The 19,118-nt window shown below is 46.8% G+C and overlaps 1 protein-coding gene across 1 annotated transcript; it reads right to left on the bottom strand.

The window, feature by feature from the left end:
* Positions 1-507: 507 nt before the first annotated feature.
* LOC117192641 (peptidyl-prolyl cis-trans isomerase 5-like) lies at positions 508-1,722 on the bottom strand. Its single transcript, XM_033397364.1, has 3 exons — positions 1,611-1,722; positions 1,308-1,432; positions 508-1,113 (listed from the first exon to the last, which is right to left on the bottom strand). The coding sequence occupies exons 1-3, from the start codon at positions 1,698-1,700 to the stop codon at positions 717-719; spliced, it is 612 nt and encodes a 203-aa protein (XP_033253255.1). The 5' UTR covers positions 1,701-1,722; the 3' UTR covers positions 508-716.
* Between the last annotated feature and the right edge of the window lie 17,396 nt (positions 1,723-19,118).

The following is a 19,118-nucleotide window of genomic DNA, read 5'->3' as shown; positions in this document are numbered from 1 at the left end:
AATGCAACTTAATCAAAAAATGTGCATTACATAAATCTTATTTACTAAAAATACTAACTAATCATGTTCTCATCTCATGATACCCCATTTCATTATAATTATTGGCCGGCAACTTCCCTAAAATGTGGCCTTGCAGCTGTTTCAATCAATTTAAATTGAAACATTTTTACATACAGCTGTATGCTCTTTTAATTGTCGCATATATGCAAATCACAAAAAATCACAGCGCAAGCCAGAAGTCAAACAAATTTAGCAAGCAATGGAAAAAACTGGTTTTTGTTCCAGTTAAGGGAAGCAGAAGTTACCAAAAGAAAGAGGCGACCCACCGATTCTGGGGCGGGTGAAGGAACAAGTGCCAAACCGGTTCAATGAACCTGAACATAGCCATGAGTGTATGTAGATGGATGGATACACACACAAAAGAGTTGAAAATGATTGCTGATGCTTCCTCTTTTATCACAAAAAATGTTCTTTATTATATGAATGCCGTTTCTTTACGTAGAACTGTTGAATAGTTGTTGAGCGTTTTTGCTTACGGAACAAGAAAAAACTACACTACAATTTTGGAAAAAACTCGTAAATGGTAAATGCAGCTTCAACTTCCTGGACATTGAAGAGTTTGAGTGAGAAAAATCGATGGTTGCACAATTATGATATTTACTTATGTAGTTCAAGTTGATTAAATTTATTATGGGATGATTAAAATCTGCCATTTCTTAGTCGGTGGTCTTGGCAACGGAGAAGGCCTCGGCCACGGGGATGCTGCCGCTGTTGGCAATGACCACATCCTTGACGGGACGGTCGCGGGCATCGGTGGCACCGTTCTCAATCTTGCGCACTACACTCATGCCGGACAGGATCTTGCCGAAGACAACATGACGTCCGTCCAGCCAGCTGCTCTGCTTGGTGGTGATGAAGAACTGGGAGCCGTTGGTGTCCTTGCCAGCGTTGGCCATGCTCAACCAGCCGGCGCCATAGTGCTTCAGCTTGAAGTTCTCATCCTCGAAACGCTCGCCGTAGATGGAGCGTCCGCCGGTGCCGTCACCCTTGGTGAAGTCGCCGCCCTGGATCATAAAGTCCTTGATGATGCGGTGGAACTTGCTTCCCTTGTAACTGTGTGGTTGCAAAACACAGAAATTGTTGTCTCATTAAGGCAGATAAACAATTTAGTTCGTAGAGATTTTCTTTGTCAACTGATTGACGTCTGAAACGCCACGTAATTGCTAAACTGACTTTCCTACGGCTAACCTATAAATGTGTGTGCTAGTGTGCGTGTACCGTTAATCAAGCACATCTCAAGAACTCACCCCTCGCCCTGTGGCTTCTCCGCCAGCTCCTTGAAGTTCTTCACGGTCTTCTCTACAGTTTTGCCGAACAAGCCGATCTCAATGCGACCAGCGGGCTCCCCGCCAATGGTGATGTCGAAGAAAACCTACGCAAACACAATACATATGTATATACATTATTAAAAAGCAACAAAATCGCGTCTGATTTATTGCCTGACGCGTGTATGTATGGGTGCAAGCGATGCTAGTGACGCGGTTTTCAAGTTCTCTTATGTTTATGTATTATGCCAAAGTAATATGTTATTCTTAATTCCTAATTCTTACCTTTTCGGTCACTTTGGGCCCTTTGCTATCATCGGCAACCACAATGCCGGCCACTAGGGTCACCAAAAACACGAACAGTACGAACTTCATGGTTCCAAAAATTTTCAACGAATAAATGATATGAATTTTTTATTTGTCGACAGTGCGATTCAGTGTGACCTTTATCGATCAAGTGTATCAATCGATCAAAAATAAACCGTCTCATTTCAAAAATATACCGTAAATATACTGACGAATTCAAGTTCTATTATACATATTCCTCGTTTTTGATCTTCCGTCAATTATTACTAACTATATGAAACATTTAGCAATGCCCACATAATTTTATTCGATTGTTGAATCAATTTTCTATTTACCTGGTGTATTTTTAATACTTGCTTTTATTGCATTTTGCGTAAAAAGAGGTTTTAGAGAAATAAGTCAAACAAAAAACAAGTAGCGAAATAGGTCAATCAAAACCATAGCTCGCAAACGACGGTCAACACTTTTTCCCTTTGCTGTCTCGTCACTGACAAAACCGAAAAAGACCACGCAGAAGCGGTCTCTCACTGAGCAGAACACTTTTTGTCTCTTCGCTTGTGTTATGTGTTTCGGGTTTTCGGGTGAGCCCGACACACGATCGTGTCTCACAATAACAACTTAGAAAGACACTTTGGTCAAGCGCTCACAGCAAAAGTGTCTTTAGATGAGCAGAACCAAAAAAGTGTCTGAGTAAAGTGTTTTTAGTTTTTTTTTCGTGTATATGTTTATTTATTCATGTTTTAGGCATCTTTTGGGCTATTGTATTGTAATATGTATATTTATTTGCAAAATTGGCAAACGAACATTTTCGTTTTGCTTTTCACGATTCATTTTAAGCTCCAATAGTCAAACCGTATAGAATTCACAAAAATTGATAGTTGCCATAAGCATCACTCGTACAAGCACGCATACATACGCAAAAGACACTTTTTTCGTTCACTCGCGACAAGATGCTCAGTGAAAAACAGGAACAAAAGAGAAGTGAAAAAATCGGTCTTTGCTTGAGCGAAGAGCGAGTTGAGCAAAAACAGATTTGATCGGGTCTTTTCCGTCCATTTTCTCAATGTGTCCGTCAATGAGAGGTTTTTATCAGACACGCCGAAAGTGTCAACAGTTATTTGCGAGCTATGATCAAAACAAACGAAAAAGGAAATTGCTCTAACTAAATCTCTCAGCAATGCCCACATAGTTTTATCCCATTGATGAATAAATTTTCTACAAGATTGGATAGTTTTTAATCCTTGCTTTTATTGTATTTATTGTAAAAAAAGGTTTAAACGAAAAAGTTCAACAAAAAAAGAGTCGCTATATTGCGTGTAAGCCTTAGTATAGGCCTTTGTATACCCTATTTTGTTAATTTGCGACGACCTAATTGTAGTGATCTTGGTGATCTTGGCTGGGGTACATATCTCAATCTACTCCAGGGTCAAAATTACAGCAATATTTATAATTAGCCGGGACTCCAAATTCCGGACCGACGATGACGGTGAAGGAGAACCGTACGAGGCGTGTCAGCCAGTTTCGCCGAGATCGCTTAGGTAATCGCCGGACAGCGGCCTCGGGATCCTGCCGGGCTACGAACTACTGGAGGGAGTCATGCGGGGTACCGACGGACATTTGTAACAAATACGGATCACCAAGTGGGTGGGGCAAGAGGAGACTCGGGCTTAGACGTAAGGATGTAAAGAGAAGGCGAAGCCCCGGACATCCAGTTTCCCTAGTGTATAGATTGTTGGTGGCCAGGCTATTATTATACCCGATACTCAAAATGAGTATTGGGGTATATTAGATTTGTGGTAAAAGTGGATGTGTGTAACGTCCAGAAGGAATCGTTTCCGACCCCATAAAGTATATATATTCTTGATCAGCATCAATAGCCGAGTCGATTGAGCCCTGTCTGTCTGTCCGTCTGTCCGTCTGTCCGTCCGTCCGTCTGTCCGTCCCCTTCAGCGCCTAGTGCTCAAAGACTATAAGAGCTATAGCAACGATGTTTTGGACCCAGACTTCTGTGATATGTCACTGCAACAAAAATATTTCAAAACTTCGCCCCGCCCACTTCCGCCCCCACAACGGACGAAAATCTGTGGCATCCACAATTTTAAAGATATGAGAAAACCAAAAACGTAGAATTGTAGAGAATGACCATATCTTTAAGACTGCGGAATCTGAATTGGATCGTATTATTATTATAGCCAGCATCAAAAAAACAATTTCATTTTTTCTCGCCCTGTCTCTCTCTAACACACACGTAGCATAGGCGGCTTTGCTTAGAGTAAAACATTAGCGCCTAGATCTCAGAGACTATAAAAGCTAGAGCAACCAAATTTGGTATCCACACTCCTAATATATCGGACCGAGACGAGTTTGTTTCAAAATTTCGCCACACCCCCTTCCGCCCCCGCAAAGGACGAAAATCTGGGGATATTCAAAAATCTCAGAGACTATTAAGGCTAGAGTAACCAAATTTGGTATCCGCACTTCTGTTAGATCTCACTATAAAACGTATATCTCAGAATTTCGCCCCACCCTTTTCCGCCCCCACAAAGGACGAAAATCTGTTGCATCCACAATATTGTACATTCGAGAAAACTAAAAACGCAGAACCATAGATAATGACCATATCTATCAGATTGCTGAATCTGGATCAGATCAGATCATTTTTATAGCCAATAGGAACAAATCAATTTGCAGTGGCTACGCAGCGCCCGACGTCACGCTCAGACTGATTTTCTGTCTCTCTCGCACGCACTCTTTGTCGTGTCGTTTAATATTAGCGGCGTCTGCCGGAGGAGAGCCATACTGACTTAGTATCGGGTATAACTGTAGAGTTGCGGTGTCCGCAGCAACTCACAACGTTCCCCCTCGTTTTTCACTTTGTTCTCTCATTGCCCTACCTATAGCACCGCTCAGCAGCCCGTATACACGACTAGAGACTCGATTACCCTGAATCCCCCACGCTTATAGTTGCCGGCAGCTTCCTCTCCTCAGTAGGCACGGTGTCAGTACAGGATCCATCCTTTTCCCCCACTCTGCAATCTTCCCGTTACACTCGGATACTTCTCAGCAGCCACTCGGTCTTAATAATTTTTCTTCCGCGAACACGGTTATTCAATTCGGCACTCACAGATCGACTCCCTTTTTTTCTCCACGTTTTCGCAGCTCAGAGCCGGCGTTCTGCTGGCTCTGCCGATCCAGCGTCAGCGTGGGCGGCCAGCGTCGTCATTGTCTCTGCGGCAGAAGGCTGGCGCCGTTGTTTCCGCTCTCTTTTCTGCTGCTGGCGCGTCGTTGCTTGTTGGGTTTTGTTTTTCGGTGTTTTCCTCGTCCCTCTTCGGCCGCTGCTGCGTTGATGCTGTTGACTTATCGTTTTCAGCGCTTCTCCTCTTCCTTGTCTCTCTTTTGCCGCTGCTGCGCCGTTGTTGTTGGGTTTTTGGTTCTCTGAACAGCCAGTGGCGTCTGCCGTCTGGCGTCCCCCTTTATGCAGATAATAGGTTACATGGGGCTTAGAGACCCCTCGGGCCGTATAATATACAAAATTAACAACATGTAGCCTTCGTGGCCTTAAAACTAGAAAATAAGGAACGGTCAAAAATCTTAATTCTAATAAGAGAACATAATTTCGGGTCCCTCCAGTAGGAAAATGAAGACCAACTGATGGACGGAAAAATGTGGGTGGAGCGTACGCTCCCTCACACCCCCTACGTACTTCGGGGGGCCCGAAGAGTGACGGTGTCAGCCCGGCTACGGGTAATTCTTATGCGGAAACAGCGACCGTCGTGGATCTCTAATCGTCGGACTCCCAGTCGGTGGGTGCAGTAGCGTAAGTACACGGTTATACTGGAGATGAGGTCCCGGGGGAACTGTCGCCCTGGCGTGTTGGTCCGCCAATCGGGGGGAGCCTCTGCCCATTCCGCGTCGTCCTGCACCGCGGGTACCCCAGGGTGGAGTCGGAGGAGCTGCAGCAGGTCGGCCATCTCGCTGTACGCCAGTCCATCCCTTCCTCATCCGGAAGTTGTGGGGGTAGTCCGGCGTTGGCGGCTACGAGGGGAGGCGGGACGTCATCTGACAGAGATGGGTTAGCTGGTGCCCACTGGTGGTTCCCTTGGGGTGCGAAGCCCAGGCTCATGAGGGACCTGGCATCGGACCCTTCGTCATCGTGCTGGGGTTCTACATTGATTTCGTCTGACACGTCCGAATAGTGCGGTCCAGCGCCGTCCCCGGATCCGTCCTCATTTTGAGTATCGGGTATAAAAAAGATCAAAAGGCCTGCAGCTCCACTCTCCCCTCTGTCCAAGACCGCCAAAAAAATAGTAAAATTCCCACGAGCAGAGCCATCTCAAACTGCATTGGATTTATCAACTGACGAACTGTGTGGAGTCCCAACACGAGAGCGAGTGCCAGCAGCGACCATACATAATGCTGCCGGCCCCTCCTACTAGAAGCACCTACTACTGAAACTCGGCCACCCAAGCCACCGCCAATAGTCCTAACTAAAGTGACTAACATAACTGTCACTTTAAAAGAAATCTCCCAGCTAATCCCAGCTGAAAGGTTCTTCACCAAGACAACTACAGCAGGAGAATACTGCAGCGACACTAGCGACAGCTATAGGGGCTGCACCGCTTTTAAAAATGCAGAGCAACGCAAGCAGCCGAGCGAACTGGGCCAAGCCAATAAGATGCTGGAGGATCTTGGGACTGAGCTACGCTGCAGTCGCCAGAGTGAACCTCCCAGCGCAGAAACAACAACAACAACAGCAAGAACGCAGATCAAGATCGAAGAGGAAGCCAACGCCTAGTGCAAGCTTGCAGGAGCAACTCATAAAACACCTCAGCCGAAATCGATCCAAGAGCACAAACCACTATATAAACGCAAATCACCCACAAACCAGCAACAACAACAACAACGTTGATCTCAACAGCCTTAATGAGAAGCTAGACAAGCTTATATCTCTCCTACTAGCGCAGTCAGAACGGAACCACGAGACAACAATTAACAAGACACAGCCCATTCAGAGCCTTGACACTAGGATGTTTATACTTGAGAGGACACTTGACCGACTCTCACCACCTACAAAAGTCAATCAATCCTCCAATGCCTAATAATCACGATAACCAAAATCGCCTTCTGGAACGCTGCTGGGCTCTCAAACAAACTCCCTGAACTCAACGCTTATTTGACAGACAACAATATAGACATCCTTCTAATATCTGAATCGTCCCTAAAAGACGACACAGACCTCGTGATAGACGGATATCACATCTTTCTTGCAAACCACCCATCAAACCGGAGCAGAGGCGGATCTGCTCTGATAACAAAACACAGTATCCCACACATTTCCCTGACTCCAACTAGAAAGAACTCCATACAAATGTCTACTGTAGCTGTAACTATGAAAAACTGCGTATCTATACATACTGCTGCGGTATACTGCCCCCCCCCCCCCCCCACACTCTTGAATGGACTGACACTCAGTTTAAGCAACTCTTCGACTCCTTGAGCACCAGGTTCATTGCAGCTGGAGACTGGAACGCCAAAAGCCAATGGTGGGGCTTTTGGTGGGAAAATGTTGAAAACATATTGGCCACAGGCTCCCCCACCCACTTCCCCACAACTCGACAGCATATGCCATTTGCAATTGACTTTGCGGTGTACAAAGGTATCAGGAACAATCTCATCAATATAAAACCTCATATGACTTAGGGTCTGACCACAACATTCAGATCATAAGTCTCCTCTTCAGACCGGAACCTACAAAAAAAAAGACCCTTTTACCATTTAATGCAAGATTTTTGTCTGGTTTCAGCACTGACCAAGTTAACGTAATGAAGTTTGAAGTTTTCTTGTTCATATAATGAACACATAACCTAGCTCTTGCATTTACCTATACCTACTGTGGAGATAATGTTTTTTATCCCCAATCGGCCGACTAATTATTTCGAATTAAATAAAACTCGGCGCAGAAATAAAATTACGATATGTTCTTTAATGCGTGACATCCAAATTGCAAGTGTGGCTTGCCTGCCCTTTACATTGCCGCTCCGATCGCTAAGCGCAGCTTCGCTCGGCCGACGTCGGTAGGCAGACGCAAAGCGGAGATAGCGAAGAGCGAGCTGGCAGAGAGCGTTTAGCAGGGCAAGCAAGCGCAGAGCTTTAACAAACAAATGAGTGACATAGACATAAGTAACAAACAAAATAAGCGGCTGAGGGCCAAGAATTAGGTGCTATTTGGCAAGCAGCTAATCGACTGGGTTCTGCTCCGAACATTCACCCCCCCGTTGGAAGGCAAAGGCTTTCAACAGATCCATCCTGAAGGGGCAGAACTGCTATTTTTCCAACGGCCCTCTTGAAAAGGCCTTTTTGAGTGCGGATGACGGCTACTCTGATGGTTCCATCTCTTCCTGGTATGACGCTCTCAATGCGGCCAAGCGGCCACCTTAATGGTGGCAGCGTTTCCTCCTTGATCATGACGAGCGTTCCTAGCTTGATGTTTGGAGACGATGACCGCCACTTGCTCCGCTCCTGAAGAATCGAAAGATACGCCGTGCTCCATTTTCTCCAAAACGCCTGCTTCATTTGACACAGCCGCTGCCATCGACTAAGTAGGTTGACCCGGAGATGCGCCACATCTGGCTCGTCGAATGCAGCTTTCGGGGCTCCATTGAGAAAGTGGTTTGGAGTGAGCACATCTAGATCATCGGGACTTTCTGTAATTGCATAAAGCGGACGGGAATTTAACAAAGCAGAGATTTCACAAGCCAAGGTCTGAATTTCATCAAGAGTAAAAATGTAGGTCCCGACGATGCGATGAAAATGATATTTAGCTGCTTTAACAGCCGCCTCCCACAAACCCCCAAAATGAGGTGAGCGAGGGGGGATGAATTTCCAGTCGATTCCACTAGAAACGCAGAGATGTGACACAGCCGACGTATGAGGATCACTGAGGAACATTTGCCGAAGCTCCAAAAGCTCATTTTTTGCTCCTACAAAATTTGTAGCGTTGTCTGACCAGATGATTCGAGGTTTGGGACGTAGACTTATAAAACGCCTTAATGCTGCCAGAAAGGATTCTGTAGATAGATCCCGAACGACTTCCAAATGAGTTGCTTTGGTGCTAAAGCATACGAAGACAGCGATGTAACATTTGATAGGAGGCCTGCTTCTGACTTCCGACTTGTGATAAAAGGGTCCGCAAAAATCAACGCCCGTTGTGTGGAATGCTGGATTAGTCCTTACGCGATCCGCAGGCAAGTTTCCCATGATATGTTCCCTCAGCACTGGCTTCAAACGAAAGCATCTAACACATTTGCGAATGATTCCCGCAACATATTTGCGTCCACCAATAGGCCAGAATTTTTGCCGAAGCAGTCCGAGCAATCCTTTTGCTCCTGCGTGGAGAAACCTTTCGTGAAAGAAGATAATAATAGAGACAGTGACAGGATGTCCCTTAGGAAGCAGGATCGGGTGCTTCGCGTCGTAGTCCAATTCGGCATTTTGGAGGCGGCCTCCAACACGCAGCAATCCAAAGCTATCCAGAAATGGATTCAGTGAGGCCATCGTGCTTTTTGGGGGTAGGGCCTGTTTGCTGGCGAGGGCCCTTATCTCTTCCGAAAATTGTTGCTGCTGTATTGCCCTTATGAGGAAATGTGTACCATTTTTGATGTCGATTACGGTAAGTTGACCCTTCGACCGCGCTATGCCTTTGTCCTTGAGAATGTAGAATCGATATATGTAAGCAAAGACGCGCTGCATGGATCCGAATGAGTTTTGAAATTTGCAATCGTACGATACATCCCTTTCGTTTGAAACAACCAATGCTGCATGACGACGTTCTGGTACATCGGTCGGCAATTGCAAGCCTGCAGGCCACTCTGAGCTCTCAAGACGCAAGAATGGTGGTCCAGAGATCCAAAGGCTGCTATCCATTAGTTCAGCGGGCGTGGATCCACGTGATATGATGTCGGCAGGATTCAACTTTGTGGGCACGTGATGCCAAGTCATTCCAGCGGTGAGCTCCTGAATCCGCTGAACTCGATTAGAAACAAATATATTAAAATTCAATGGTGATTCTCGAATCCAGGCAAGGGCTATGGACGAATCCGACCAGCAATGTATTTGGTATGGAGCTGATAATCCCTTAACTATGGTGGACACTAGTTCGGCTAATACGAGGGCAGCGGACAGCTCAAGCTTGGGGATAGTCATACTTTTCAAGGGCGCGACTCTGGATTTAGAGCATAAGAGATGACTTTGCACAATGCCAAGAGCTTCCGAACGCATGTATACACAGGCGCCATATGCTGCTTGGCTCGCATCACAAAACGCGAGCATTTCTAATACGGCTTGCTGCCGAAGCACGTAACGTGGAAACTTAAAGTTTTTAACCATCGACAACTGCGAAGTCAGCTCAATCCAAGTCGTATGTAGATCCTGGGGCAGGCTTTCGTCCCAATTCAACTTTAGGCTTTCGTTCCATAGCGACTGCATAAATATTTTAGCTTTTGTGATGATGGGAGAGATGATCCCTAGAGAATCGTAGAACCTAGCTAGTGTAGACAGGACCGAACGCTTCGAGGTTGGGCCTTCAGCGGTTCCGACGTGAGCGAAGCTAAACAGAAGATTGTCCGTGGTGGGATCCCAAACTAGACCAAGCGCCTTGGTTACTTCAGTCCCGTCATGAAAGGTAAGGAACTTTTCGTGATCCGCCTCCGATACGCCTTCCAAAGCAGCGGGTTCATTGGAACACCATTTACGTATGGGAAAACATCCTTTCGAAAGTAGCTCCTTTACCTGCTGACGAATCTTGATGACAGAATCAATGCTGTCCCCTCCAAATATGAGATCATCGACATAGAAATCTCTTCGAACAACATCAGCGCCAAGCGGAAAACGCAACTCTTCATCATTTGCCAATTGATGCATAGCACGAATTGCTAAGAAAGCGGCAGGTTTGGTTCCGTAAGTAACAGTCTCCAACTTGAACACCTGAATCTCCTCCTTCGGGTCATTGCGCCATAGGATGCACTGCACGTGCGTATCGGGATGGGAAACGCGTACACAGCGGTACATTTTGCAGATATCGCCACACAAGGCGACTTTAAAAAAGCGGAAACGAAGCAGAGTTATCAGAATTTTAGGTTGGATGGTGGGTCCAGCCATTAGCGCATCATTCAGTGATACTCCAGACGCTGTTTTGGCAGATCCATCGAACACTACGCGTAATTTGGTGGTTGTACTATCCTGCTTGTGGACGCAATGGTGAGGCAAGAAGTACTGCGGGAGGTCTGACTTCCGCGAAGCTGGCGACATGTGTCCTAAATCACGATACTCCTGGAGAAACTCCATATATTTTGCCTTAAGCTGTGCATTTTTTGCTAGCTTCCTCTCCAAATTGAGAAATCTACGTAGCGCCTGCTGATACGATTCTCCTAATTCCTCTAGACTGAATTTGGTTGGCAAACGCACGGAGTAAGCTCCGGACTCTAGGCGAATGCAGTTTGTGACGAAATGCTGTTCGCAATGAACATCTTCCTCCGAAATTGATGAGGGCGAATAATCTCCATCGACTTCCCAAAACCACCTTACAATATCGCACAAATTAGTCTCGCAAGCGGAGATGACAGGGGGATCTTCAACGGCTGCTAGCGCCGCGCGGGCTTTCTCAGAGTTTTTAATACTTCCTGACACTATCCAGCCAAGTTTCGTCTTCTGCAATGTTGGCAATTGGTCTGACAGTCGAATCTGTCCAACGCACATTAATTCGAAGAACAAACCAGCACCTATCAACAGATCGACACGCTGGGGCTTGGCGAAATTAGGATCAGCCAGTTTTAGATTATTTGGCATTGGCCAATCCTTTGCGTCTAGGCCGAAGTTAGGCTGCATTCCTGTGATTGAGGCAGTGATAATTGCAGAGAGGAAACCGCGATAGCTTTCGTCTTGAGATTGCAGGACGATGTCCACAGCCTTGCTGGATGGTAGAATTGACTCTCCAATACCGGCGATTTGAACGTGAGACGGGTGAGGATCTAACTGCAGCTGATTGGCGAGTCTCGATGTTATAAAGTTAACCTGAGAAGCGGAATCTAAAATGGCACGACATGGAATAAGCGATCCAAAACGGCCCCTGACATATACGATTGCAGTAGCTAGCAGCACGTTTTGGCTAGGCAGAGATTTTTGACTCGAGGGGGGAGGGCTAATATATTTGCTTGCTACTAGGGCACTTGCAGGATCATGCTGGGTCGATTCCGTGCTCGGCGACGGCAACTCAGCGTCAGCGCCCGACTGCATGTGGAGCAGTGTGTGATGCTTGGCTTGGCAATTTCTACATGCCCCTGACTTGCAGCGTTGCAATGAATGGCCTTTGTTGAGGCAGTTTAGACATAAATGGCGCTTCTTCACCTCCTTGTATCGAGAAAAAACAGGGAGATCTATAAATGCCTGGCATCGGGATATGTAGTGATCGGAGGATTTGCAATACTTGCATGTTGAGCTATTATGATCGTTAATGGAGGTGATTAGGGTGCTAGGTTTACTTTCTCCCACCTGCTGGCTAGGAATTGTTACCATAGCCGATCCCAAATTTTCCAGCATCCGACATCTTGCTTCCAAGAATGAGGCCATGCTTGACCACCGAGGCAATCCTGACGTCGGCAAGTTCTCTTCCCATTTCTCCTTGGTCTTGTGGTCCAATTTCGTGCCTATGATGAAGATCAGCAACCCATCGGAAATCTCCTGCGGGGTCGCCAAGGTCTGAAGTGCACGCAAGTGCGAATTGATTTTATCGCTGAGCGCGCGCAAGCCGATAGCCGAGCCCTTCTCCACCCCTTGCAGCCCGAAAATAGCCTTGACGTGTGCCTGAAAATGTAACAGTTTATTATCGAATCGCAACATTAGTAAATTCAACGCCTTGTTGAACGCCTCGGCATTGCTGCGTTCGCGACATTGGTAGGCTCAGGTGCTGCCATGTTGAGGTTTTAAAAGAGTCACTCAGCACGACCGAAAAAGACACCCTGTATACGTATAAACGTGGGAACCGAAAGCAAAGGGATTACAGCTAATGCCCTTAGCTGTGCGGCTGTGCGAGCTGTCCGATTCCGCTTTGTACTCCGCTTGTGTGTATTGGTGAGTTCGCTGCACTGCCTGCACTGCACTGACCGAATTGTCGCGACAGAGAAATTAATAGCCAGCAATGCGTGTATGTAGGTGTATGTAAGTGTGTTTTAGCACCGAATTGTGCTAAACCGCCGAAAATTTGCTAGGGCTAACGAATGTCGATCGCGAATGATTATTAATTGACACTGCAACTCAGAGATCACTTCGGGGTCACCAAATTTTATGTGGAGATAATGTTTTTTATCCCCAATCGGCTGACTAATTATTTCGAATTAAATAAAACTCGGCGCAGAAATAAAATTACGATATGTTCTTTAATGCGTGACATCCAAATTGCAAGTGTGGCTTGCCTGCCCTTTACATTGCCGCTCCGATCGCTAAGCGCAGCTTCGCTCGGCCGACGTCGGTAGGCAGACGCAAAGCGGAGATAGCGAAGAGCGAGCTGGCAGAGAGCGTTTAGCAGGGCAAGCAAGCGCAGAGCTTTAACAAACAAATGAGTGACATAGACATAAGTAACAAACAAAGAAAAGCGGCTGAGGGCCAAGAATTAGGTGCTATTTGGCAAGCAGCTAATCGGCTGGGTTCTGCTCCGAACACCTACTACTAATCATTTTTATAGATTTAAGATCATTATACGTTACCTCGCCCCTATGATATTCTTTCCCCAGTATATGCTGTATAGTAATTCCCTATAAATGTAGGACAATATCGACAAGCAGGCTTATATTAGGGACTAGATTCTATTAGCGTTATGTTTGATAGGAATTTAAGAAGAAGAAGAACTATGTATTGCTTAAATAAAGTTAGTTTGGAAATGAACCAAGGCTAAATATCTTATATCGGAACCATACAACCTCGTCTGACGGAGATGTGACCCACCGCAGTCTTGTTGGAGGGATCCTGACTGTTAATAGGTGGCCCTGAAGGATCATGGTAGGGTGGGCGTTCTCGCCAATGGGCGATACCGCAGCCGACAAAGATCTGACCGGTGATCTTCTTCGTTAGCGTATCCATGCTGATCTGTCCCTTTGACCCCCTGTATCCCGTTTCCTAGTATCCTTTCCCTACTCGTACGCGATTTTTTTTTACATAAATTCTTATCTCAACCATTTGCCAGAGCTCTAAATGGGTAGTAAAATGTCCTCCATGCCCACACCCCGCCGACCAGAGACAAAAGCCGAAGCCAGCGCGTACTTTCTACTCCCGTTTAGTTATCATCAGCTCCTATAACCTGTACGTTGTATGCTACATTCTCCACAATTGTAGCACTTCTGAAGTTCCTTCGGTTTTATTGGCTTTACACCGTTGTCCTGTTTTGTCTCGAAGTTATTGCCTTTTGATAAGAATTCCTTTTTGTTCGCAATTGGCCGACCTCTATTTACGAAATAAGATGCAGCTGCATCACGAAACTGTTTCATAGTCGAAAAGTGCATTGCTGCAATACTGTTTTGCAATTCGCGGTGCTGTAGACCTGATCGAACATATCTTATTACAGGTGCTTCACTAAGTTTGTACCTCACGCCAAGGGCGGACATCCGGAAACAGTACTCCTTCACAGTTTCCTTCGATCGTCTGGTTGCATTAGCCATATTAAAGTGAACTTCTGCCTCGTCTGGGTTAAATTCAAACTCGTCTTGTATGGCTGCAGCGAAGTTGTTCCACGTGGTGTGTAGAACCGGCGAAGAGTCGAACCACATTTTGGCGGGACCCTTGAGCCGTGTTTAAATCGCTAGCAATACAAATTTTTCGTCCCATTGGTAAGCATCAACTACTTTGTTGACACGATCGATGAACTGGTTAACGGAGATGGCGTTATCGTCGCTTGGCTCAAACTCTGGCAAGGTGTTTGATATTTCTTTGACCGATGTTTGCCTAACGTTTTTAGTCGCCAGTCCACCAGGGCTATTGTCGTGGAAAATCTCTTGGGTATCCTCTTCCGTGATTTGCTGCTGCTGACTAGCTGTTGCCTCTGCGTTATGCATTTGCATGGTAACCAACTGAGCCATCATATTTTTCAGCTCCGTCATTTCGTTTTGCAAACGTGAAATCGCAGCGGATTGTGACGTCAGCGTCTCCTCATGTTGACTAGTTTTTTCCAGACTAGTTAGATTCCAGCTCTCTGTGGCATCTCTACGTCTTCCGATTTTTATACCCGATACTCAAAATGAGTATTGGGGTATATTAGATTAGTGGTAAAAGTGGATGTGTGTAACGTCCAGAAGGAATCGTTTCCGACCCCATAAAGTATATATATTCTTGATCAGCATCAATAGCCGGTCGATTGAGCCCTGTCTGTCTGTCCGTATGTCCGTCCGTCCGTCCGTCCGTCCGTCCGTCCCCTTCAGCGCCTAGTGCTCAAAGACTATAAGAGCTAGAGCAACGATGTTTTGGATCCAGACTTCTGTGATATGTCACTGCTACAAAAATATTTCAAAACTTCGCCCCGCCCACTTCCGCCCCCACAAAGGACGAAAATCTGTGGCATCCACATTTTTAAAGATACGATAAAACCGAAGAATCGTAGAAAATGACTATATGTTCTAGAGTGTAAAATCTCAACCAGATCGTATAATTATTATAGCCAGAATCAAGAAAACAATTTCATTCTTTCTCGCTCTGTCTCGCTCTAACACACAGGTTTCATGGTCGGTTTTGCCAATTGCAAAATATGAGTTCAAGGATCTTAGAACCTATAAGAGCCAGAGCAACCAAATTTGGTATCCACACTCCTGTGATATCGGACCTTGACCGTTTCGTGTCCAAATTTCGCCACACCCCCTTCCGCCCCCGCAAAGGACGAAAATCTGGGGCATCCTCAAATCTCAGAGACTATTAAGGCTAGAGTAACCAAATTTGGTATCCGCACTTCTGTTAGATCTCACTATAAAACGTATATCTCAGAACTTCGCCCCACCCCCTTCCGCCCCCAAAAAGGACGAAAATATGTTGCATCCACAATATTGCACATTCGAGAAAACTAAAAACGCAGAATCATAGATAATGACCATATCTATCAGATGGCTGAATCTGGATCAGATCGGATCATTTTTGTAGCCAAAAGCAAGAAATCAATTTGCAGTGGCCACGCAGCGCCCGACGACAAGCTCAGACTGATTTTCTGTCTCTCTCTTTGTCGTGTCGTGGTTAATATTAGCGGCGTCTGCCGGAGGAGAGCCATACTGACTAAGTATCGGGTATAAATGTAGAGTTGCGGTCTCCGCAGCAACTCACAACATTCCCCCTCGTTCATACTCAATTAGTCGTTGTATTAATTCGGCTCTGGACCTAGAAAGTGCTAAGTTCCTCTCTCGTATAAGGAACCTCAACTGGTCCCCCGTAAGGTCCGCTGTGGAGATAATGTTTTTTATCCCCAATCTGCCGACTAATTATTTCGAATTAAATAAAACTCGGCGCAGAAATAAAATTAGGATATGTACTTTAATGCGTGACATCCAAACTGCAAGTGTGGCTTGCCTGCCCTTTACATTGCCGCTCCGATCGCTAAGCGCAGCTTCGCTCGGCCGACGTCGGTAGGCAGACGCAAAGCGGAGATAGCGAAGAGCGAGCTGGCAGAGAGCGTTTAGCAGGGCAAGCAAGCGCAAAGCTTTAACAAACAAATGAGTGACATAGACATACATATGTAAGTAACAAACAAAATAAGCGGCTGAGGGCCAAGAATTAGGTGCTATTTGGCAAGCAGCTAATCAGCTCGGTTCTGCTCCGAACATTCACCCCCGTTGGAAGGCAAAGGCTTTCAAGAGATCCATCCTGAAGGGGCAGAACCGCTATTTTTCCAACGGCCCTCTTGAAGATGCTTGCCTCGGCGAAGCTGGCGGCTACACTGGGATGATCGTCGAACGCAGCAATTTGCGGCTTGTTGTGATTACATCTTGATCATCGGGAACCTCTGTAATTGCATAGAATGGCAGGAAATTTGGCAATGTAGAAATTGTTGAAAGTTGAATTTCATTTAGCGTGGATATGTAGGTTTTTAATTTATGGAAAAGTTCGCGCTGCAGTTCCTGATTCTCCGATCGCAGTTTTTCCACTTGCACCTGGCACTCGAGCAGCTGCTTCTTGCATTGCTGCTCTAGTTTTGGTACTCCAGCGTTGTTTGTCGAAAATCGTCAATAGAGATGCACGAGGAATTTTCAAAAGCGGCTAAGGCTGCACGCTCATTCTCCGAGCTATCAATGCTTCCTGATACTATCCAACCAAGTTTTGTCTCCTGCAATGTTGGCAATTGGGCTGATAGTCGAATCTGTCCGACGCACATTAAATCGAAGAACAAACCACAACCTATCAACAGATCGATACGTTGGGGCTTGGAGAAATTAGGATCAGCTATGTAAGGAAGCGATCCTGGGCTGGGGTACATATCTCAGTCTACTCCAGGGTCGAAATTACAGCAATATTTATAATTTGCCGGGACTCCGTATTTCGGACCGACGATGGTGGACGGGGCCGCAGTCCCGCGGACGGGAGCGATCGTAGCGTGGGACGGGGCAGTTGGTTTCACCGAGAACACTCCGGTTATCGCCGAATAGCGCTTTCTGGGCCCCACCGAACTCAGAATCAATACGGAGGTCTTTACTATGCGATAATACCGACAAGTATCGCCGAGAGTACCTAGGCTATCGCCGGACGGTACTTACGGGACCCTGTCGGCCTAAGAATTACTACGAGGGTCAGGGATATCGACGAGCATCACCGAGAGTGCCTAGGCAATCGCCGGATAGCACTTACGGGACACCGCCGAACTAAGAATTACTACGGGGGTCGGGGATATCGACAGGCATCGCCGAGAATGCCTAGGCAATCGCCGGATAGCACTTACGGGACACCGCCGAACTAAGAATTACTACGAGTACGAGAATACCGACGTGCATCGCCGAGAGCGCTTAGGAAATCGCCGGATAGCACTCACGGGACACTATCGGGCTAAACATTACTGCGAAAGTCTTTATCATACAGGGCAGGTATCGCCGAGAGGGTTTAGGCAATCGCCGGACAGCCCCTTCGGGACCCAGGGAACTACGGGGATCAGGCGAGACACCAACAGGAGTCAACGTGGGGCGCTTAGACGATCGTCGGATAGCGGCCTCGGGACCCTGCGGGGTCACAAACTACGGGATGGGATCATGCGAAGGGAACGCCGACAGGTATCACCGGGAACGCCTAGGCAATCGCCGGACAGCGGCCTCAGGATCCGGTCGGGCTACGAACTACTGGATGGAATCACACAGACTCGGGCAAGAGGCGGGAGGAAGGGCAGGGAAGATGAAGCCTCGGGCCTCCAGGTTCCCTAGTGTATAGATTGTTGGTGGTCGTGCTATGTTTCTGTTATATTACATTTCACTTTATTCTTTCTGGGTTCCCTACCTATCGCACCGCTCAGCAGCCCGTATACACGTCTAGAGACTAGATTACCCCTGAGCTACCACGCTTGTACTCGTCGAAAGCCTCCTCTTCCCCGTGGGTGCAGCGTAGATGCAGGATCTCCTCTCCGTAAGTGTAGTATCGATGCAGGGTCTTCTCCCCGTAAGCGCAGCGTCGATGCCGGATCTTCCCCGTGTCACTGATAGCGTTGGCGTGGATCCGGGGCGCCACGTGTTTTTACTTTTTCCAAGCCACTCGAATTTTTCCGCGAACACGTCCGACTCCTACGACTGCTCCCAATCGACCTTTTTCTCCCCGTTTTCCCAGCTCAGAGCCGGCGTTCTGCTGGCTCTCCGATCCAGCGTCAGCGTGGGCGGCTAGCGTCGTCATCTTCTTGTATTCCTCCCCGTTTTGGCGTCGGTGCCGTTAGGTTTCGGTTCTTTGCCGTTGGATTTCGATTCTTGGTGTATCCCTCTCCCTCTTTGGCTGCTGCTGCGTCGTTGTCGTTGGGTTTCTGCTTTCTCGGTGTATTCACGCCGTTGCTGCGTTGATGCCGTTGGTTTTCGGTCCTCGGTGTATTCCTCTCTCGTTTTGGCTGCTGCTGCGTCGTTGTTGTTGGGTTTTGGTTCTGAAAAGCCAGTGGCGTCCGCCGTGATCGCGACTTGCCTCCCCTTTAAAGAAGATAATAAGCTACATACGTGGGGCTTAGAGACCCCTCGGGCCGTATAATATATAAAATTAATGTCATGTAGCCTTCGTGGCCTTCCCCCCTCCCCCTTAACCTAAAACTGAAAAGTCAATGCTTAAAACTAAAAAATAAGGAAAAGTCAAAAATCTTAATTCTAATAAAATAAGGAGGGACCCGTACAATGGGAAAATGCCGGCGAGTTGATGGGCGGAAAAATGTGGGTGGAGCGTACGCTCCATATTTCGGGGGTGCCGAAGAGTGACGGTGACGGCCCGGCTGCGGGTAATCTTTATGCGGAAGCAAGT

This window comes from Drosophila miranda (genome assembly GCF_003369915.1).
Source record: "Drosophila miranda strain MSH22 chromosome Y unlocalized genomic scaffold, D.miranda_PacBio2.1 Contig_Y2_pilon, whole genome shotgun sequence".
NCBI classification, from domain to species: Eukaryota; Metazoa; Arthropoda; class Insecta; order Diptera; family Drosophilidae; genus Drosophila; species Drosophila miranda.
This window is presented reverse-complemented; position numbering and strand designations above follow the sequence as displayed.

Bases quoted from the DNA above. Each gene is read 5' to 3' on its own strand.
- LOC117192641 (XM_033397364.1), bottom strand. From the start codon at position 1,700: ATGAAGTTCGTACTGTTCGTGTTTTTGGTGACCCTAGTGGCCGGCATT. The intron at 1,433-1,610 runs GTAAGAATTAGG...GTGTTTGCGTAG, and splicing joins GGCCCAAAGTGACCGAAAAG to GTTTTCTTCGACATCACCAT. The intron at 1,114-1,307 runs GTGAGTTCTTGA...GCAACCACACAG, and splicing joins GAGAAGCCACAGGGCGAGGG to TTACAAGGGAAGCAAGTTCC.